Here is a 22,837-nt window from a genome sequence, read left to right as displayed (position 1 = left end):
TGCCTCCTGTCTTCAGAATACTACTACTTTCAGAGGTATCTATCCTGCCCCTTCTGAATTGCCTCAAGAAACTACACCCTTTGCTGTTTTGCTGTCATCCCTGTCCAGGCAGCTCCTCTCCCATGCCTCTGTAATTCTGTTTTCTCTACTGATACATCTGATTTTATCTCCTCCCCCTCAAATTGCACAGTGAATTCTATCAAATTATGATCACTGCCTCCTAAGAGTTCCTGTATCTTAAGTTCACTAATCAAATCTGGTTCATTAGACAACATCCTGTCCAGAATAGCTGATCCCTTAGCGAGCTCAAGCACAAGCTGCTCTAAAAAGCTATCTTGTAGACAGACTACCAACTCTCTCTCTTGGGATCCAGCACCAGTCTGATTTTTCCAGTCTACCTGCATATTGAAATATCCTCAATGATTTTTGCAACATTGCCCTTTTTACGTGCCTTTTCTATCTCCAGCTGTAATTTACATCCTGCACCCTGGCTACTGTTCGGAGGCTTCTATATAACGTTCATTTACCTTGCGGTTTCTTAACTCTACCCACAAGGATTCCACATCTTCCAGTCCTTTGTCAACTCTCTAAGGAGTTGATTTCATTTTTTTTTTACCAACAGAGCTACCTCACCTCGCCTGCCTACCTGCCTGCCCTTTTGATTTCAATATGTATCCTTGGATGCTAAGCTCCCAGCTATGATCTTCTTTCAGCCACTGCTCAGAGATGCCCACAACATCATACCTGTCGATCTCTAACTACATTACATGACCGTCTACCTTCTTCCGTTTGCTGCATGCATTCAAATATAACACCATCAGTGGTGTATTCATCACCCTTTTCGATTTTTTTTAACCCCCATCTTGCATTTAAACTCATCCCACAGGCTGCAATTTTGTCCCATCATCTGTCTGTCCTTTCTCGCCGTCTCACTACACACTGCATCTAGTTGTATATCAACTGCCCCTCCTCGGCTCTATTACCCTGGTTCCCATCCCCCCCCCCCCCGCCAAATTAGTTTAAACCCTCCCCAACAGCTCTAGCAAACCTGCCAGCAAGAATATTGGTCTCTTTCAGGATCCGGTATAACCCACCCTTCTTGTACAGGACACACCTTTCCCAGAAGAGATCCCAATGATGTGGAAATCTGAAACCCTGCTTCCTGCACCAGTTCCTCAGTCACTCATTCATCTGTACTATCATCCTGTTCTAGCATGTGGTACTGGGAGTAATCTTACCTTGCAGATCCAGCTCTTCGGCCTCTTTGATAACTCCCTGTACTCTCTGCATAGGACCTCATCCCCTTTTTAATCTACTGTGTCAATGTACACCACAACCTCTGGCTGCTCACCCTCCCGTTTGAGCATATTCTGCATCCGCTCTGAAACGCTCGTGACCTTAGCACGAGTCATTGCACAGTTGAAAGTTTTTGGGAATTGAGAAAGCTGGGGTAGAGGGGAATTGGCTAGAAATGTCAGTGGCTTTGTAGATGCTGCAAAGCACGATTTAAACCCTGAAATATCAGCAGGTCTATGGACCTGGGATAAGGGAGTCGTCATACCTGGTATGGGTTGAATTGACAGGTCTCAGTTGACGTGCAGTGTTACAGGAACGATAATGACACATGAGGGGAAAGCTATCTCCTGAAGATCCAGCCCATTTCAGCTGCTAAGGAACATGCTGTAACAATTTCTCCTTGGTCCATTCTGTGTCCAACTTTCCCTAAGACAGCAGATTTGGGCCATTCAGCCCATTCAATTATGGCTGATTTATTTTCCCCTCAACCCCATTCTCCTGCCTTCACCACATAACCTTTGACGCTCTTACTCACCATGAATCTTACCAACCTCAGCTTTAACTTCCCAATGACTTGGCTACCATAGCTGCCTGTGGCAATGAATTCCTCAGATTCACCACAAAATTCCTCCTCGCTGTTCTAAAGCAGCAGTTCCCAGCCTTTTTTTTTTAAAGCAGTGGACCAATACCATTAAGCGAGGAGTCCACGGGAACCCCTGTTCTAATATCCTTGAGCTGTGCCCGGTGGTGAAAGGCTTTCCCACTATTGGAAGCATCTCCACATCCACTCTATCCAGGCATTTCAATGTTTGGTAGGTTTCAATGAGATCCCCCTTCATTCTTCTAAACTCCAGTGACTATAGGCTTAGAGCCAACAAACACTCCTCATGCATTAACCCTTTCATCCCTGCGATCACTTTTGAAAACCTCTAGGCGCTGTCAGTGAGATCCCTTTCATCCTTCTGAACTCCATGACTGAAGGCTCAGATCCAGCACACGCTCCACATACGTTAAAGCCTTTCGTTCCCAGGGAATGTTTCACCTTCACTGCTGTGGTATTTTACTGAATTTGCATGCATTAATTACTTCAACAGCCTCAACCAAATGATTATCTCAAGTTGTTTGTGGCGCCACGTTAGGATAGTGGTTAGTGCAACACTTGGGGCATTCGATTCCAATGCCGTTTGTAAGGAGTTTGTACGTTCTCCCTGTGAACCGCGTGGATGCTCCAGTTTCCTCCCACAGTTGAAAGACAGATTGGTTAGTAGGTTAATTATTCATTGCAAGTTGTTCTACGATGAGGCTAGGATTAAATAGGTGGGTTCCTTGATGATGTGGCCAAAAGGGTCTTTTCCACATTGTATCTCTAAGTAAAAAATGAAATGCTGGGGGGGTGGGGGGTGGAATCAGCAACAAGGCACTAAGCATTGCAGACTCCTACAGATAGTTGTGGAGGTGAACTGGTCATTGTCAAGCATTGGGCTATGCTTCTGTGCCACGCTAATGGAAGTATTACTGTAGTTTTATAGGACTTTACACCAGCTTGAGTATTGTGTACACTTTTGTTCTCTGTACCTGAATAACATGGACTTGGACTTAGCGTGCAGTGAAGATTGATGCTGGTGATGGGAGGAGACTAAGTCCATTTCCTCTTGAATTTATGTAAATGGAAGAAGAGCTAATGAAATCTTCCAAAAAGGCTCAACAGGCTGGATACAAAGAGGATGCAGAGTAGACTAGAACCTGGGTGGGGTTCCAGTCTCAGAAAAACAGACTTGAAGGAATGGAGAAATGCCTTTATGCTGAGTGTGAAAGATATTCATTTCTACCATCCTTCTATTTTATTTCTATTTCTTCTCATTGCTGCCATCAGGAAAGGGGTACTGGAGCCTGAAGGCACACACTCGACTATTCAGGAACAGCTTCTTCCCCTCTGCCATCTGATATCCGAATGGACATTGAACCCATGAACACTACCTCACTACTTTTTTTCTCTCTTTTTGCACTAGTTTAATTTAACCTTTTTATAAAATATATACTCACTTTAGTTTTAGTTTCTATGTATTGCATTGTACTGCTGCCTCATAACAACAAATTTCACGCCATGTGCAGGTGATATCAAACCTGATTCTGATTTGGAATTATTCATCTCAACAAGATGTAGATCTGTGGAGTTCATTGCCATAGGCGACTGTGGAGACTAAGTCACAAGCAGAGGTTGATTAGTCAGGGCGTCAAAGGTTACGTGAAAAAGGCAGGAGAATGGGGTTGAGAGGGAAAATAAATCGGCCATGATCAAATGGCAGTGAAGACTCGAAGGGCCAAATGCCAACATACTGCTCCCATGTCTTATGGTCTACCTTTGAATTCATTGCAGACTGATAGATTTCTGAATATTTGAAGGGCCAAGGGGAACAGTACAGGAAAATCTTCAATAGTGAAGCAGGCTTTGAATGCTTGCTGGCCTACTTCTCTCTTCCCTTATGTTTTTAATCTACGTAGTACCAATCAACATCATGGCCTATCCTGGGTCTCATGTTCACAACCATGTTTGTTTTCTTCTTGCATACCTGCCCCCCCCCCCCACCGTGGTGCCTGACTCTATTGAGAGGGGTATTTATTTCACAGTTTGCCAGCACCGAGTGAGTGGGTGCCTTTACCGGATGTGGTCTTGACAGCAAGATTCCAGATTCATGAGTCTGTGCTGAATCAGTTGATGTGATTGAGGCACTGCAGTTGAATTGTGAGAGGCCTGCTGAGGGGGTGGTGCAGTCAATTGGGTTTCTCTGTTTAGCTATTATCAGGTAATGTTTTAAAAATCTGGATGAGGTCACTCTGTTCTGGCTGTAACAGAGAATCCATTCTCTGGACATAAAGTTGCTCCCTCTAATAACAGTTCTACTGTGGAACATTACATAAGCATAAGTGGCCAGGGAGGGGATTAGGGCTAGAGGACTTTCCTCACACTAATATGCTTTCCCAATGTTTAGCGCAAGACGTATAGACACACCACGCTGGTCCCTGAGGAACTGGGGATGTTCATGGACTCCGAAACATTTGAGAAATCTCGTCTCTACCAGCTGGATAAAAGTAACTTTGGATTCTGGTCTGGGCTTTACTCGGAAATCGAGGGAACGGTGAGTAGTGCTTAAAACCATTTCAGCTGACTGTATGTAGAAATGTACTGATTGACCAATAAGATTCTTCCCTCCCCCACCCACCTGCCCTCTCACCTGGCTTCAGCTGTCACCTGCCAGCTTATACTCCTTTCCCCTCCCCTCACCTTATTTTGGCACCTTCTGCCTTCCATTCCAGTCCTAATAAAGGGTCCCGCGCCAAAATATTGACTGTTTATTCCCCTCCAAAGGTGGTGCCGGACCTGCGGAGCTCCTCCAACACTTTGTGTTGTTCTAGACTCCCAGCATCTGCAGAATTTCTGTGTGTTGGAAGTTGTTTTTCAAAGCCCAGTTACTTTCATTCGCTGTGTCCCCACTCTATAAATAGCCATTAAGATCTTGCTGCTGTCACTCTCTTTGATGATGACAGAGGACGTTTTCAAAATTCTGAGATTTCCGTGATTATTAGTGTGGACTGTAGTTTATTTTGGCCTCCTTCAGTTTTCTATGTTTTCTCTCTTGTTGCCATTTTCAGGGTGGGTGATATGTTTTTGTGCGAGGGAATTGGGGTTTGGTGTTTTCAGTATGGGCAATTTGTTAGTTTTTTGTGTGAGAGGGGAGAGGTTGGGGGATTGGATGTTATGCTGCTGTTTGCTTTTCTTTGCGTGGGATGGGCTTTGGGGTTAGGGGTTTGATGATCTAGCTGCCGTTTTCCAGGTGGGCAATCTCTTAGTTTTTGTGCAAGGGAGGGGTTGGGGGAATTTGGAGTTTGCAAGTTTTGTGTTTTTTTTCGTGTGGGGGCACGAAACATTAGGGACATTTAATTGACTCTTAGCATATGGATGGCTACACAGGAAGGAAATGTAAAATTGACTTTGGAGTAGGTTAAGAGGTAGGCACAACATTGTGGGCCAAAGGCCCTGTATTGTGCTGTACTATTCTATGTTCCAGAACATGTGGAAGATCTTTGTGCTTGTAACCATTGTCCACGTGCCTCAAGTCTGGGCTGAGTACCTGGAGTAAAATTACCATCATAAGATATAGGATCAGAATTGGGCTATTTGGCCCATCAAGTCTACTCTGCCATCTCATCATGGCTGATCCATTTTCCCCCCAGCCTCAATCTCCTGTCTTCTCCTGTATACCTTCATACCCTGACCAATCAAGAATCCATCAATCTCTGTCTTAAATATATGTAAAGACATAGCTGCCTGTGGCAAAGAATTCCACAGATTCACCACTCTCTGGCTAAAGATCTCCGTACTAAAAGGATGCCTCTCTATTCTGAGGATCTGTCCTCTGGTCCTGGATTCTCCCACCACAGGAAATAACCTCTCCACATCCACTCTATGAAGGCCTTTCAACATTCAATAGGTTTCAATGAGGTCACCCCTCATTCTTCTGAATTCCAGTGAGTAGAGACCCAGAGCCATTGAACACTCTTCATATAATAAACTACTCAATCCTGAATCATTTTTGTGAATATATTTATAGGTTCTGCTTTTAACTCTGCTGCTCTCTTTACAGCTTATCCTGTTGTTGGGCGGAATTCCCTTTCTCTGGAAAGTGTCGGGAAACATCATGGGGCGTTTTGGGCTGGGACCCGAGTATGAGGTAAGTGCTGTCTGACAGATCAACAGTTTGCAATGCTGAGTGATAAATCAAGCTCCAAACATGAATTAAATTGAATATGTTGTGTGCCTGGTTTGTCACAAGTTGAATACTGATTTCAATTTCTAAACTGAACATTGTTATTTGCAATAACATTTTTGTGTTTTTTTTTAAGGTGTATACTTAGTAGCCACTTTATTAGGTATGGGAGTGGAACCCTGTGTGGTCTGCCACTGTTGCTGTAGCCTATCCGCTTCAAGGTTTGATGTGTTGTGCATTCAGAGATGCTCTTCTGCAACACCACTGTTGTAATGCGTTGTTATTTGAGTTAGTCTCCCTTCCGTCAACCTGAACCGGTCTGGCTATTCCCCTCTGATCCCTCTCATTAACAAAGCATTTTGTCCACAGAACTGCTGCTCACTGGATGTTTTATTTTGGTTTCTCACACCATTCCCTGTAAACTCAAGAGATTGTTGTGTGTGAAAATCCCAGGAGATCAGCAGTTTCTAAGATGCTCAAATCACCCCATCTGGCACCAATGATCAAAGTCACTTAGAAACATAGAAAACCTACAGCACAATACAGGCCCTTTGGCCCACAAAACTTTGCTGAACATGTCCTTAGAATTTACCTAGGGTTACCCATAGCCCTCTCTTTTTCTGAGCTCCACCTACTTGTCCAGGAGTCTCTTAAAAAACCCTATCGTATCTGCCTCCACCACTCTTGCCGGCAGCCCATTCCACGCACATTTAGATCACTTTTTTTTTTGCCCCTTTCTGATGTTTGGTCTGAACCTCTTGACCATGTCTGCATGCTTCTCTGCCTTGAGTTGCTGCCACATGATTGGCTGATTAGATATTTGCATTTTCGAGCAGGTGTACTTAATAAAGTGGCCACTGAGTGTAACATCAAGGTTCCTAACTGATTAAGCAGGCTTGTTTTTAAACATTTTGTGTGTCTCTATCTCAAATGGATAGTTTAAGAGTTGCAACAGCGCTTTAGTTTAGTGTATGGCCTTTGAGTTAGAGACATCAACAGGTGCGGAGCAGATCTAGGTTCGCCTTAGTGCTGGGCTTTATTCAAAATAAACCCTTTGTGCTGTTGCCGTACAGGTGTTCTCTCTCTAAGACCTTCATGTGTCCTGCTTTCTGACAACCGTTTACTTGTGCAGCTGCTGTGCATTGTATTATTGGGCTGGAGCTTACAGAAAAGTGAAAGCATTAACAATACGCTACTCAAATCAAATTCAGTGCAGTGTGAATCTACAGAACCTAATGCCTGACCTCCGCCTAGCTACTGTTTGCTTTGTACAGGTGGCAAGCTTGGTTTTCATCTCTTTGTCCCTTACTTTTAAGAACTTGCTGGTTTTTAATATTCTAGTTGCAGAAAGTTAGGAATCTGGTTGCATTATTTATAAAAGTTACTTATGCTTTAAGTTAAATCTATTAACATCTGAGTTAGAAAATGAGATATTTATCACATTCCCACTTGTAATAAGTATTTAGACATCTTGGGCAATGATCATTTTTACTATTCATTTGTCCTTGGTCTCCTTTACCTCCAATCTTTAGTTGCTTTAAAGGAGTTGACTGCCTTTCTGGTGCATCAAAGTTCACCAAGCGAGTTATCAAAGTATGTACATGTCACCGTGTACAACCCTGAGATTTGCTTTCTTGTGGGCATACTCAGTAAATCCAAGAACCATAACAGAATCAATGAAAGACTGCACCCAACAGAACGGACAAACAACCAATGTGCAAAAGACAACAAGCTTTGCAAATACAAAATTTAAAAAAAATTAATAATAAACAGGCAATAAATATCGAGAACATGAGATGAAGAGTCCTGAAAAGTGAGTCCATTAGGTTGTGGGAAGAATTCAATGTTGGGCAAGTGAAGTTATCCCCACTGGTTCAAGAGCCTGATGGTTGAGGGGTAATAACTTTTCCTGAACCTGCCGGTGAGTCCTGGGGCTCCTGTACCACCTTCCTCGTGGTAGCAGTGAGAAGAGAGCGAGTCCTGGGTAGGTTCCTGACGATGGATGCTGCTTTACTGCGACAGCGCTCCATGTAGATCTGCTCAATGATGGGGCAGGGTTTAACCGTGATGGACTTGGCCATATCCACTACATTTTGTAAGATTTTTTGTTCCAGGGCATTGGTGTTTCCATACCAGGCTGTGATGCAACCAGTCAATATACTTAACTACACTTCTGTAGAATTTTGTCAAATCATTAGATGTCATGCTGAATATTTGCAAACTTCTAAGGAAGTAGAAGTCCTGCCATGCGTTCTTCATAATTACACTTGCGTGCTGAGCCAGGATAGGTCCTCTGAGATAGTAACACCGAGGAATTTAAAGTTGCTGACCCTCTCCACCTCTGATGCCCCAATGAGGCCTGGCTCAAGGACTTTGGTTTCCTCCTGAAGCCAATAATCTGCTGCTTGGTCTTGCTGACATTGAGTGAGAGGCGGTTGTTGTGACACCACCAGTCAGATTTTCAATCTCCCTCCTATATGGCAGCAGGGTGGAGATAACGTCTCTGCCAAAAGAGGTGTAAGGTGCTCCTTCCCTCTGCTAGCCTGCAGGTCACCCTTGGGCAAGGCGTAGCATCCACTTAGTCCCCGGTCAGGGTTACGTGAAGCCATGGGAGCAGGTGGTGGATGATCGTATGAGCAGCTGGTGCACGTCACAAGTCCTGGTTATGTTACTGCTGACAATAGGGAATCCCTGTGAAGAGAAAATTCAACAATCTGGGGTGCGAAAGGACTTGGGAGTCCTCGTGCAGGATTCCCTAAAGGTTGATTTGCGAGCTGAGTCGGTGGTGTGGAAGGTAAATGCAATGGTGGCATTCATTTTTGAGATGACTAGAATATAAAAGCAAGGATGTAATGTTGAGGCTTTATATAAACACTCACTCGGAGTATTGTGAGCAGTTTTGGGCCCCTTATCTAAGGGGGGGATATGCAGGCATTGGAGAGAGTCCAAACAAGGTTCATAAGAATGATTCTGGGATTGATTGTGTACAGTTCTGGTCACCAAATTATAGGAAAGATATCAATAAATTAGAGAGAGTGCAGAGACGATTTACTAGGATGTTACCTGGGTTTCAGCACTTAAGTTACAGAGAAAGGTTGAACAAGTTAGGTCTCTATTCATTGGAGCGTAGAAGGTTGAGGGGGGATTTGATCGAGGTATTTAAAATGTTGAGAGGGATAGATAGAGTTGACGTGAATAGGCTGTTTCCATTGAGAGTAGGGGAGATTCAAACGAGAGGACATGATTTGAGAGTTAGGGGGCAAAAGTTTAAGGGAAACAAGAGGGGGTATTTCTTTACTCAGAGAGTGATAGCTGTGTGGAATGAGCTTCCTGTAGAAGTAGTAGAGGCCAGTTCAGTTGTGTCATTTAAGGTAAAATTGGATAGGTATATGGACAGGAAAGGAGTGGAGGGTTATGGGCTGAGTGCGGGTAGGTGGGACTAGGTGAGATTAAGAGTTCGGCACGGACTAGGAGGGCCGGAATGGCCTGTTTCCGTGCTGTGATTGTTATATGGTTATATATGGTTATATGGAAAGGCTTATCATTATGAGGAGCATTTGATGCTTTGGGCCTCTACTCCCTGGAATTTAGAAGAATGAGTGGGTATCTCATTTATACCTATCAAATGTTGAAAGGCCTTGATGGAGTGGATGTGGAGAGGTTGTTTCCTGTGGTGGGGGAGTTGAGCATCAGAGGACACAGCCTCAGAATAGAAGGACGTCCCATTTAAAATGGAGAGAAGGGATTTCTTTTGTGAGAGTGGTGATTCTGTGGAATTCTTTGCCACAGGCGACTGTGGAGGCCAAGTCGTTGGCTATATTTAAGGCAGAGGTTGATAGATTATTTATTAGCCAGAGCATGAAGGGTTATGGGGAGAAGGCAGGAGATTGTGGCTGGGATCAGCCATGATGAAATGGTGAAGCAGACTTGATAGGTCAAATTCTGCTCCTTTATCTTGTGGTCTTATAACTATGACTAAATGTGAGGGGAAAGATTTAAAAAGGATCTTGGGAGCACCCTTTTCCATTCAGAGGGTGGTGGGCATATGGAATGAGCTGTCAGTAGAAGTAGTAGAGGCAGATACAGTTATGACACTTAAGACATTTGGACAGGGGAGATTTAGAGGATATGGGCCAAATGCTGGCAAATCAATTTAACTCAATACGGCAATTTGAGATGGGCCAAAGAGCCTGTCTTCTGTGCTATGTCAATATATTGTATAATAGTATAGAAAGTCGCTTTTACCAGTGAGCGGTCTCCATTTCTTTCTCCTTACTCGACCATTGCATTAAAAAAAAATACTTCAATAAGTATTTCAATTGATTTCTTTCTACTTGCAGCGTATTCAGTGACTAGTTTTTTTTCTCCCAAAGTTATGCATAGATGATTAAGGGCTTACTTAAAATTGGGATTTTTTTTTAAAGTAACCAAGTTCTGAAGAATGTTGGCAAAACTGTGGGAAAAGTAATATTGAATTTTATTCATTGTGGTTATTTGCAAAAGTTAATCAGCATATTCAGTTTGTGGGTGCAGTAAGCAGGAATGTTAGAAAGCTGGTTGAGTTGCTTGATGTACACTTTGATAATAGAATTTACTTTAAACTTTGTTTTTTGAAAAATAAGGTTGGAGTCATTCCATTAAATAATGCCTGTGGCATGTTTTTCCTCAGTGGCTTTTATTTTTTCTATCCTGTGCACAATTCTTGATGTCCTTGGTTTGGGATGTGGGTCATGCTGCCGAAACAAGTAAGTATAAGGTCTGGGGTTGTGTGAGGAAGCAGCCTTGATCTGACCCAGAGAGAGAGGTTAGGAATCCCAAGAGGTAAAGGGCAGTGGCTGTGGATATAGCTGGAGCAGTGCTGGAACTTGTGGTTTCTGTAGTTTCCATATCACACTTACAGAATCATAGAGCATTATGGCACAGAAACAGGCCCTTCGGCCCAGCTAGTCCATGCTAAACTGTTCTGCCTAGTTTTTATTTTCTGCATCTTGTAGATTGTAGAACGTTTCTTACCTGAAGTACTTCCATCTCTTGAGGATCATTGCAATAGCAACTTGTTTGTCTTGTGCAACAAAAAAACCCTGTTTCTTTTCTTGCTGTTAACAGATAAGCCAATCTTTGACCTTCTTATTTCTGGCAACCTTGTTCAGTGCAACCACAGGACTCCCCTGGAGCATCTACAACACCTTCGTCATTGAGGAAAAACACGGTTTCAATCAACAGGTCTGTCCTGAATATGTTTGGATTGTAGTGCCGTAATCATTTATGAAATATTTAATATGATCTGTTATTATGGAGTGGACAAACTTTCTAACCTTTTGTATGGGGTCTAAGTAATTACCTTAAAATATTTAATAATAAATCATATATTAGGTTAAATTTTTGTTTATCAACATTTTATTCGGATGTGATGTTGTTGGTCACTTCTGCAAGAACTCTCTCTACAAGGAATTCTTCAAGTTCATAGCTCCTTGAATGTGGGTACATAGGTCGATAGGATGGCTAAGAAGGCTTGCCTTTGTTCATTGAAGCGTTGAGTTCAGAAGTCAGGAGGTTACGTTGCAACTTTATAAAACTCTGGTTTGGCCACATCTAGAGAACTGCATACAGTTCCGGTCACCCCACTGTAGGAAGGATGTTGAGGCTTTGGAGAGGGTTCGGATGAGGTTCACCAGAATGCTGCCCGGTTTAGAGGGCATGAGAGGCTGGATAAACTTAATTTGTTTTCTTTGGAGTTGGGGAGGCTGAGGGGAGATCTGATGGAGGTTTATAAGATTGAGAGGCATAGGTAGAATAGACAGGGAGTATCTGATTCCCAGGGTAGCAAAGTCTAATACCAGAGGGCATGCTCTGAAGGAGAGAGGGGATAGCTTCAAAGAGGAGGTGAGGGGTAAATTTTTACTTGGAGTGGTGGATGCCTGGTATTGTGGTAGAAGCAAATACATCAGAGGCTTTTAAGAGACGTTTAGCTAGACACAGATATGAGGAAGACGGAGGGATTGGTTTTTGGGTTTTTTAATTTACATTTTAGCTGGTTCAGCACAACTTTGTGGGCTGAAGAGCCTATTCCTGTGCTGTACTGTTCTGTGTCCTAAACCGGTGTGATCATTTGGTGGTAGGGTACATGTTCCCAGGGTTTAAACCAGCAAACCTAGGCACAGTGTAATACATTCTCTCATTAACTGCCTCACCTTCAGTAAGTGAAAGAACATACTCTCAGACCACAGCTTAGACTGTAACCTACAGGAAAATTAATTGAAGAGCAAACCAGTTAATGAGTAGTTATTAATGTGTATTATACACTTATTCCAAACTTCAGTAGCTAGCTACAACAGACTGAACTGTGGACATGACTTACCTGGGATGTAGCAATCATTTGTTCTCTGCTTATCATTACATATGTGTTTTCTGATTACAAACGTGGTCTGGCAGTTCCACACTACTCCAGTTTCTGTATTGTTATCCCCAGGAACTTAATGCCCAGCCGTGAAGAAGGGTCTCATCTTGAAAGGTTGAATATCTATTCATTTCCATAGATGCTGCCTGACCTGCTGAATTCCTCCAGCATTTTGTGTGCGTGTGTTGCTTTGGATTTCCAGCAGCTACCAATTTTCTTATGTCTATTAGTTCTGAATAATTTTGAAGATTTCCTTGAAGGTCGAATATCAATGCTGTTTTAGGTAGTTAGTTGATCAGATTCAGCACATCTTTTATTCAAGTCAGCTGCCAAGGAAATGAATAGCCCCAGAGAAAGCTTGTAATTGAATAGGATGGCTTCACTTCTCCCTGGAAGACTGATTTCTTTAAAAGACCTGAGTTAGAGAAGCAATTGGATATTGATTAATCCTTGTTGTCAAGGCGATAGTTGCTTATCAGTGCATTTGCCATGTTTGGCTGTAATTGGAGAAGCAGCAACTTTTAACCCTGGCTTTGTTGTGGGGAGTAACAAATCTAATAACACACCAGTAACAAAGGTTCCTGTTTTATTGTGGAATATCCCCGATAATTCACAAGTGGATTGTCAAGCAAATTTGACTGTAAAGCCACCTAAGCAGTTTCATAGAGCTGACAAGCGTGTCATGGCAAAGAAGTATTTCCAAGGCATTTCTTAAAGAACACAAGAAACTGCATTTAGGTATACAGATGTAGAGCAGGGGTTCCCAACCTGGGGTCCACGGACCCCTTGGTTAACAGTAGGGGTCCATGGCATAAAAAAAAAGTATGGAACCCCGATGTAGAGGGAGGGATTTATAGTACTGGGATGAAGGGTTTATTGCACCACAGAATGCATTGTCATTAACGTAAGAACTGTAATGCACACCAAATGCTGGGGGAGCTCAGCAGGTCAGGCAGCATCTATGGAAATGAATAAACAGTTGACGTTTCAGGCTAAGGTCAAGGGTCCGCAATGACAACTTTTTATTCTTTTCCATAGAAAAGCATTTTGTGTCTGTTAATTCTGCTGTTGTTTAGCATGAAATGCAGCAGATAATAGATTTTATGTTGTACTTAAATAATTTAATTTATTTTCAATTGTGATACAGAACTCAGCAATCCCCCGATTTAATCCTAGCCTGAGCAGGGAACAATTCACAATGACCAATTAACCTACTAACCGGTATGTCTTTGGACTGTGGGAGGAAACACGTGTCATTGGGAGAATGTGCTAACTCCTAATGGGCAGTGGCAGGAAATAAACCCGCATCGCTGGTACCGTAAAGCGTTGTGCTGTCTTTTACAAAAGATATGTGAAAGGTATTTATTCCCATCCCTGATTGCCTTTGAGGAAGTAGTACCGAGCTGCTGCCCTGCAGTATTATTGGCTGGGGCATTTCAGGATTTGGACCCTGGTGCAAAGAAGCAATGATACATTTCCAAGTTGGGGCGACTGGGGGCTTGAGAGGAATCCACAGGTCGTGGTTGGTGTGAATGATTTTTGTGTGAGTTTATTGAAGTCCAGGTTCACTGTTTCACAGACGGACTGGGACTGGTCAATCTGGCAAAAGTCAGGGCTGTTTAGAGCCTTTCAGATACTATGTTTACTACTTGAAGGCACTTTGAGCAAATTACTATTGTTCTGTATAATGGAGAAATGGACCAATCTGTCTGGCATTTTGACAGCTCCTGACTATAATGATAGAAAGCAACTCTCAATTCAAATACTGTAACTTATGACTAAACAATTAACTTTAAGCTTTGTTCCAGCTGCAGTGATTTCCCCCCCCCCCCCCCCCCCCAGGATAAGTTTAAAAAAAATGCTTGGCCTGATTACCATTCATCAAAAGATGAGTTGAACTATTTGTACCCCTAAATGCTGGAATAAATGGCAGGTGACCCTATTATAACTGTGACCAAAGTCACCAGAGAGATGGCGCTGGTAGGTATAAAAGTCGTGTGTCTTTATTTGGGGCACCCACAAGCTGGCAGTCTTTAGAGTCAAGAAAGAGAGAGAAAAACAGACGTCACTGACCCAACATTACAGCACACTTTCATGTTAGAGAAGAAATATAACAGACCAATTTCTGTAGTCACAATGCCCTCATACCACTTTTAATTTTTAAAAATACTGTGGTCTTCCCACCCAAAGTGAGTGTTAATTACTGTGGTCTCTGAGTTGTATTCGTGCTTTGGGGTGTTGATTGCATTCATGCATGTGCAGACATCTCAGGTCAGTTGGGTATCTTCTGTTCCAAGCTGCATTTTCGATGTAACTTAAACAACAACCCGTATTCAGATCTGAAGGTTGGTTGCTGTTGAGATTAATATTTGCTATATACCCTAACTTCAGAATACACCCTAACAACCCCAGCCATAAAGTTCACAAAAGTGATTTTGGGATTGAAAGAGTTGTCCAATGAGGAATGTTTAATGGCTCTGGGCCTCTACTCACTGGAATTCAGTGACCTCATTGAAGCCTATCGAATGTTGAAAGCCCTCAATAGAGTGGATGTGGAGAGGATGTTTCCTATGGTGGGGGAGTCTAAGACCACAGGACACAGCCTCAGAGTAGAGAGGCATCCATTGAGAATGGAGATGAGGAGGAATTCCTTTAGCCAGAGAGTGGTAAATCCAAGGACACTTGGATAGGATGTTGCAAGACTTTGGCGCAGTGATAGTGAAGGTCTGGTGATATATCTGCATGTCAGGATTGTAGCATCGGAGCAAGTGGGTGTTTATCTTGGACACAGCCCAAGTGTTCTATCTTTGTCACTGTGTGCTGTTGGTTATGTCAGAGTGAAATTTCAGTCCTTAATTTCAAAAATAGAACCCCACAGGTTTTAAGGAAGTGAATTTCTACTTTTGTATTTTAAGTAGTCAAAGAAATTTGCAGCAGAGAAGGAGGACCTTTGGCCCATCCAGTCCATGTTGAACCATTTAAACAGCCTAGTCTCAATAACCTGCACCCGGGCCATAGCCCTTCATACCCCTCCCATCCATGTACCTTCCAAACTTCCTTTAAACGTGGAAATCAAACTTGCATCTACCACTTGCACGGGCAGTTCCACACTCACCACCCTCTGAGTGAAGAGGTTCCCCTTAAACATTTCCCTTTCACCCTTAACCCATGACCTCTGGTTGTAGTCCCAGCCAACCTCAGTGGGGAAAAGGTCTGCTTGCATTTATCCTATGTATACTCCTGTAATTTTGTATAGCTCTTTCAAAACTCTCCTCAATTTTCTATGTTCCAGAGAATAAAGCTGTAAGCTATTCAATCTTGTAGCTCATCTCCTCAAATTCTGCTAACATTCTTGTAAATTTTCTCTGTATTCTTTCAACTTTATTTACCTCTTTCCTGTAGGTAGGTGCCCAAAACTGCACAGAATACTCCAAATTAGGCCTCACCAACATTTTGTACAACTTCAACATAACATCCCAACTTCTGTGCTCAATACTTTGATCTATGACGGCCAATGTGCCCGAAGCTTTCTTTACGATCCTATCTACCTGCGACGCCACTTTCACTGTTGCTGCAGAAATCTTAGACACGCAGCTTCCGAAATCATGGTGTCAATTTGCTCGACTCACAAAATCCTGAAGAAGCTCACTGGGCCGGGCGGCATCTATGAGGGGAAGTGGACAGTTAATATTTGAGGTTGAGACCCTTCAGGATTCAATATGTTCAGATCTGCTGGAACGAAGATTTGCTTTTATGGCTGTTCAGTGTTCTGGATGCCTGGGCTGGGTTGTAACCTGTTGTCTTTAATTTCTGCAGACTTTGGGGTTCTTTTTTAAAGACGCCTTGAAGAAATTTGCAGTAACTCAATGCATTTTGCTGCCTGTGACCTCGCTGCTGTTGTATATTATTAAAATCGGTGGAGATTATTTTTTCATCTATGCTTGGCTCTTCACTTTAATTGTTTCTCTGGTGAGTACCCAGTAATGCTTATTCTTATTTCTGCCTGAAAACATCCAGCTTCCTTTCTAAGCTTTCCTGAGGATTTAAATGATGGAATATAATTCAATGGGGAAAAGAAAAATCTTGCCATCTTTATTCAAGTGGCAGCTTGTGTAAATCTGTACAATATTTATCCAGCTGCTGGACATAAATCTGGCTCAGTCTTAAACTGGTTTACATCTCCAGCTGCATCTACTAAAGTACAGTTGGTGGGATTCCTTTTCTCCCTTCTTGTAATTGTGTCGAATCTGATCATGACCTAGTAACACTTCTAAAGTGCTCGTGTCCAATAAATTTCAAAATGCTTTTGTCCAGGACACCTTCAAGGATTGATGCCTCAAAAAGGTGGCATCACCAAGGACATGTCCTGTTCACATTGCTACCATCAGGAGGGAGGTACAGAAGCCTGAAGGCACGCACTCCATGATTCAGCAACAGCTTCTTCCCCTCTGCCTTCTGATTTCTGAATGGACATTGAACCTATGAACACTACCTCACTACTTTTTTAATTTTTACGCTACTATTTAATATATACTGTATACTTTAATTCACACTTTTTCTCTTTTGTGTTTTACATTGTTCTGCTGCCGCAAAGACAACAAATTTCAAAATACATGCCAATGATACTAATTCTGATTCTGATTATAATGTAGACAAATGCAGCACATTAGCAATACATGGCATGGTTTAGGAAACTAAGATATATTTTGTTAATTTTAAAAGGAGGAAGCAATAACTTGGTTGATTTAGTTTATGGATAAATGGAAAATGCTGCTGTTAGCTTGTGCTTCAAACCCTAAAATCCCCAGAGATAGTTTGTTCATCCATTCTGAATATTTCCCCTCTATCACCTAGTTGCATTTCATTTTCATTTGGCCAAATATCCAAGAAACAGCTGCATTTCAAGCTCTAATATTAATTCCTTTGCTGTTTTCTTGAAGATTTGAATAAACTTTTTAAGATCAAATGCTGTAGCGATGTTGGCTTGTAGTGTGAACTTTTCTTATTGAGGTTGAAATTAAAATGTTATTCCATTGAGATGGCAATATTCTGGGGAATGGGTCATTAATAAGTCAATCTGCAGCAGAAGCTGTATTAAAGAATATTAATGGTTGTAAATGCTTTTGGGTAGACAAATGTAATAATTAAAATTAATTGTGAAGCATTTGTCATAATTCTTTGTTTTTTTTTCTTCCCCCCCCCCCCCCCCTTTTCAGGTGTTGGTAACTATCTACGCTGATTATATTGCACCACTGTTTGATAAATTTACTCCGCTTCCCGAGGGAGAGTTGAAGTTGGACATTGAAGAGATGGCCAGGGGTATCAGTTTTCCTCTAACTAAGGTTTATGTTGTCGAGGGTAAGCACATCAGGGTATCTCTTTGATTTTTTTAAATATCCAGCTGACTTTTAAATGCTTTGTGTTGCTTCTGAAAGTAGTTCCTTGGTTAAAGAAAATCTACTTTCCACTGTGTGCAATAACTGTGTTATTGATTACCTGACTGGCAGACCACAGTACGTGCGCTTGCAACACTGTGTGTCAGACAGAGTGGTCAGCAGCACTGGGGCTCCACAAGGGACTGTCCTGTCTCCCTTTCTCTTCACCATCTACACCTCGGACTTCAACTACAACACAGAGTCTTGCCAACTTCAGAAGTTTTCTGATGACTATGCCATAGTTGGATGCATCAGCAAGGGAGATGAGGCTGAGTACAGGGCTATGGTGGGAAACTTTGTCACATGGTGCGAGCAGAGTCATCTGCAGCTTAATGTGAAAAAGACTAAGGAGCTGGTGGTGGACCTGAGGAGGGCTAAGGCACCGGTGACCCCTGTTTCCATCCAAGGGGTCAGTGTGGACATGGTGGATTACAGCTACCTGGGGATACGAATGGACAATAAACTGGACTGGTCAAAGAATACTGAGGCTGTCTACAAGAAGGGTCAGAGCAGTCTCTATTTCCTGAGGAGACTAAGGTCCTTTAACATCTGCTGGACGATGCTGAAGATGTTCTACGAGTCTGTGGTGGCCAGTGCTATCATGTTTGTTGTTGTGTGCTGGGGCAGCAGGCTGAGGGTAGCAGACACCAACAGAATCAACAAACTTATTCATAAGGCCAGTGATGTTGTGGGGGTGGAACTGGACTCTCTGACGGTGGTGTCTGAAAAGAGGATGCTGTCCAAGTTGCATGCCATCTTGGACAATGACTCCCATCCACTCCATAATGTACTAGTTAGGCACAGGAGTACATTCAGCCAGAGACTCATTCCACCGAGATGTAACACTGAGCGTCATAGGAAGTCATTCCTACCTGTGGCCATCAAACTTTACAACTCCTCCCTCGGAGTGTCAGACACCCTGAGCCAATAGGCTGGTCCTGGATTTATTCCACTTGGCATTATTAACTTATTATTATTTAATTATTTATGGTTTTATATTGCTATATTTCTTCACGATTCTTGGTTGGTGCAGCTGTAACAAAACCCAATTTCCCTCGGGATCAATAAAGTCTGTCTGTCTGTCTGTGCAGAAAAGTATGAATGTTTTTACAGGTCTATGAATCATTACACTCATTGGCCACGTTATTAGGTGCACCCCATTAATGCAAATATCTAATCAGCCAATCATGTTGCAGCAACCCAATGCGTACATACTCAAGAGGTTCAGTTGTTTAGGACCGACATCAGAATGGGGAACAAATGTGATCTAAGTGACTTTGACCATGGAATGATTGTTGGTCTCGTACAAGTTTGTTTGAGTATCTCAGACACTGCTGATCTCCTGGGATTTTCATGCACAACAGTCTCTTGAGTTTACAGAGAATGGAGCAAAAAAACAAAAATAAAACTGAGCGGCAGTTCTGTGGATGAAAATGCCTTGTTAATGAGAGAGGTCAGAGAAGAATGGCCTGACCGGTTCAAGCTGACAGGAAGGCGACAGTAACTCAAATAGCCACGCGTAACAACAGTGGTGTGCAGAAGAGCATCCCTGAACGCAAGCACATCGAACCTTGAAGTGGATGGGCTACAGCAGCAGAAGACCATGGACCTGACTCAGTGCCCACTTTATTAGTTACAGCAGGTACCCTATAATGTTGCCAGTGAGTGTATATAAGAATTCGGTTAGGTTGCACTTGGAGTATCATGTGCTATTCTGGCACTTCCTTACAGAAGGGAATGTGGGAGCTTTGGAAAGATGCAGAGAGATTTACCAGGATTCCACCTGGATTAGAGTGGACTATAAGGAGAGATTGGACTGATTATTTTCTCTGGAGCTGAAAGGAAATGTGATTGAACAGCACACACAGAATGCTGGAGGATCTCAGCAGGTCAGGCAGCATTAATGGAAATGAATGGTAGGTTAAATATGATGGCAGAGTATAGTGTTAATGGTAAGACTCTTGGTAGTGTGGAGGATCAGAGGGATCTTAGGGTCCGAGTCCATAGGACACTCAAAGCAGCTGCGCAGGTTGACTCTGTGGTTAAGAAGGCATATGGTGTATTGTCCTTCATCGATCGTGGAATTGAATTTGGGAGCCGAGAGGTATTGTTGCAACTATATAGGACCCTGGTCAGACCCCACTTGGAATACTGTGCTCAGTTCTAGTCCCCTCACTACAGGAAGGATGTGGAAGCCATAGAAAGGGTGCAGAGGAGATTTACAAGGATGTTGCCGGGATTGGGGAGCATGCCTTATGAGGATAGGTTGAGTGAACTCGGCCTTTTCTCCTTGGAGCGACGGAGGATGAGAGGTGACCTGATAGAGGTGTACAAGATGATGAGAGGCATTGATCGTGTGGATAGTCAGAGGCTTTTTCCCAGGGCTGAAATGGTTGCCACAAGAGGACACAGGTTTAAGGTGCTGGGGAGTAGGTACAGAGGAGATGTCAGGGGTGTTTTTTACTCAGAGAGTGGTGAGTGTGTGGAATGGGCTGCCGGCAACAGCGGTGGTTGAGGCAGATACAATAGGGTCTGTTAAGAGGCTTTTAGATAGGTACATGGAGCTTAGTAAAATAGAGGGCTGTAGGTAAGCCTAGTAATTTCTAAGGTAGGGACGGTTTGGCAGAACATTGTGAGCCAAAGGGCTTGTATTGTGTTGTAGGTTTTCTATGTTTCTATGAATAAACAGTCGATGTTTTGGGCTGGCACACTTCATCTGGACTGGAAAGGAAGGGGGAGGACACTAGAATAAATAGGTGGGGGAGGGGAAGGAGGATAGCTAAAGATGATAGGTGAAGGAAAGATCAAGGGCTGGAGAAGGAGGAATCTGATGAGAGAGGAGAGTGGACTGTAGGAGAAAGGGAAGGGGGAGGCGAGAGAGGCAAGAGGCCCAGATGGGAAATAGAAGGAGAGTAAAGGGGAGGAGATTTTTTTAATCCCGAGGCAGAAATCGATGTTCGTGCTATAAGGTGACAAAAAGTTTATATAAAAAAATTAGTTATTGGTAATGTTGACAATCTTTATCCCAGGATAGAAATGGTACTACAGGACGTGTATTTAAGGTAAGGGGGAGAAAGTTTAAAGGAGATGTACAGGGCAAGTTTTTTTAAAAAAGCTACTGATGAGGTGCAGCCAGGGGTGTTGTTGGAAACTGATAGGGGCGACTTGGTAGCGTTATTACAGCGCCAGCAGCTTGTGTTCAATTCCGCCCGCTGTCTGTAAGGAGTGGGCGTGTACTTCCCATGACCTCTCGGTGCACTAGTTTCCTCCCACTGTCCAAAGCCATGTTATTAGGTTAATTGGTCACATGAGCACTGGCTCGTTGGAACCAAAGGGCCTGTTACTGTACTGTTTCTCTAATTAACTAACCCAGGGGTTCCCAACTTGTGAACAATGGCCGCCTTCGTTAGTGGTATCGGTCCATGTCGCAAAAAAGGTTGGAAGCCCCTGAACTGAACTAAGATGTGCAGTGGTGGTTCAGAGGCTCTTAGGTACATGAATATGCAGGGAATGGAGGAATATATATCCGGTAGTATGCAGTACGTTTTCAAGGAGTCGTGCCTCAGAAAGGCAGTGTCCATCCTTGAGGACCCTCATCTGACCTCGGTGATGCCCTGTTCTCATTGCTACCATCAGGGAGGAGGTGCAGGAGCCTGAAGGCACACACTCAACAATTCAGGAACAGCTTCTTCCATTCTGCCATCTAATTTCTGAATGGACATTGAACCCATGAATACTACCTCACTACTTTTCTATTTTTTTGCACTACTTATTTAATTTAACTAAGATGTATACTGTATATCCTATTATATATACTTGCTGCAATTCAGTGCATTTTCCATACGCAATGTCACGTATGGCATTGTACTGCTGCCGCTAAGTTAACCTGATTCTGAATTTGCATCAGGTGCAGGCAGAGAAGATTTAGTTTAAATTGACATTGTGTTTGGTGCAGCCATTGTGGGTGGAAGAGTCGTACTTTTCTATTGGAAGTGCTTATCGGACAAGGCAGCATATCCTGTATGTGGAGTGAGAAGTGGAATTAAAAGTTGTGCCGGAAGCTTTTTAATGAGCATTTTAAATGGAGCATCCAAAGGTGACAAAACTTAGTTCAGGACATTCCTTTTCCCTGCGGATACAAATGACTGACAGTTTCTGCTTGTCCTAGACCCTTGAGTGAAATTCTGTAACCTGGTTTAATCTGTCTCTTGATGGCAAAGAAAATGCTGATGAGACGGTAGTGACTGCAAGTGACATCACTTGTGTAGAGATTACCTTGCGCCTATGGGAGTTTACATTGTCTTACCTTGGAGCTGCTGTTCCAATAAGATTTTTAAAATAAATTCACCACAATCCAAAGTGTATACTTAAAAATCATAATAAAAATAATTCCCCATCTATTTTTATCTAAAAGTAATTTCCCATGTGACCTATGCATTTGACGATCAGTCGGTTTGCTTTACCTACAAAGGAAAATCAGATGATGGAAGTGTGACATCAGAGCAAAAACTGTTTATATATTTTTTAAAAAGTTCAGCAGGATCTGTGAGCCAGAATCCTTCATTGGATGTGTTCATACCGAAGTATTGGCAGACCATACAAGCCTGGTTTTGCAGTTTGGGGAATGTGATGTAACCAAAGGCTTCAGGTTTGTTCATTGAAGTGAAAAAGGAAGTCTTTCCCAAACTTCCCTTAAATTCTACCACGTTTCAGTGAGTTAATGCTTTGACAAAAACACAGTAAAATCCACGGCGAATCACAGATTCAGTGAAAGTAACAATAACTTCACTGACTTTGGCCTTATTCATTCCATGCCTTAATTAAATGTGTTCAGTGTCAGTGGTTACTCTCTGCTTGAACACGTAATGCTAATCCATCTGTTTTTGGTGACGTGATGCCTTTCATTCCAGATTGGCTGTTAAAACCCCACAAGGCTGCACTCC

At 42.8% G+C, this 22,837-nt stretch overlaps 1 protein-coding gene across 2 annotated transcripts in view; it reads left to right on the top strand.

Annotated features, from left to right (window-relative positions):
* The window catches only part of zmpste24 (zinc metallopeptidase, STE24 homolog), a 60,471-nt gene that overhangs the window by 25,047 nt on the left and 12,587 nt on the right, over window positions 1-22,837 (top strand). For both annotated transcript variants that reach the window (XM_073028408.1, XM_073028407.1), the window contains 5 exons: window positions 4,287-4,433; window positions 5,940-6,026; window positions 11,169-11,285; window positions 16,276-16,428; window positions 17,676-17,817. In XM_073028408.1, coding sequence (XP_072884509.1) covers window positions 4,332-4,433; window positions 5,940-6,026; window positions 11,169-11,285; window positions 16,276-16,428; window positions 17,676-17,817 — 601 coding nt within the window. In that variant the 5' untranslated portion in view covers window positions 4,287-4,331. The remainder of the gene's footprint in view (window positions 1-4,286; window positions 4,434-5,939; window positions 6,027-11,168; window positions 11,286-16,275; window positions 16,429-17,675; window positions 17,818-22,837) is intronic.

The sequence above is a fragment of the Hemitrygon akajei genome, chromosome 24 (genome assembly GCF_048418815.1).
Source record: "Hemitrygon akajei chromosome 24, sHemAka1.3, whole genome shotgun sequence".
NCBI classification, from domain to species: domain Eukaryota; kingdom Metazoa; phylum Chordata; class Chondrichthyes; order Myliobatiformes; family Dasyatidae; genus Hemitrygon; species Hemitrygon akajei.
Note: the sequence above shows the minus strand (reverse complement) of the source record. Positions and strands in the feature narration are given on the sequence as shown.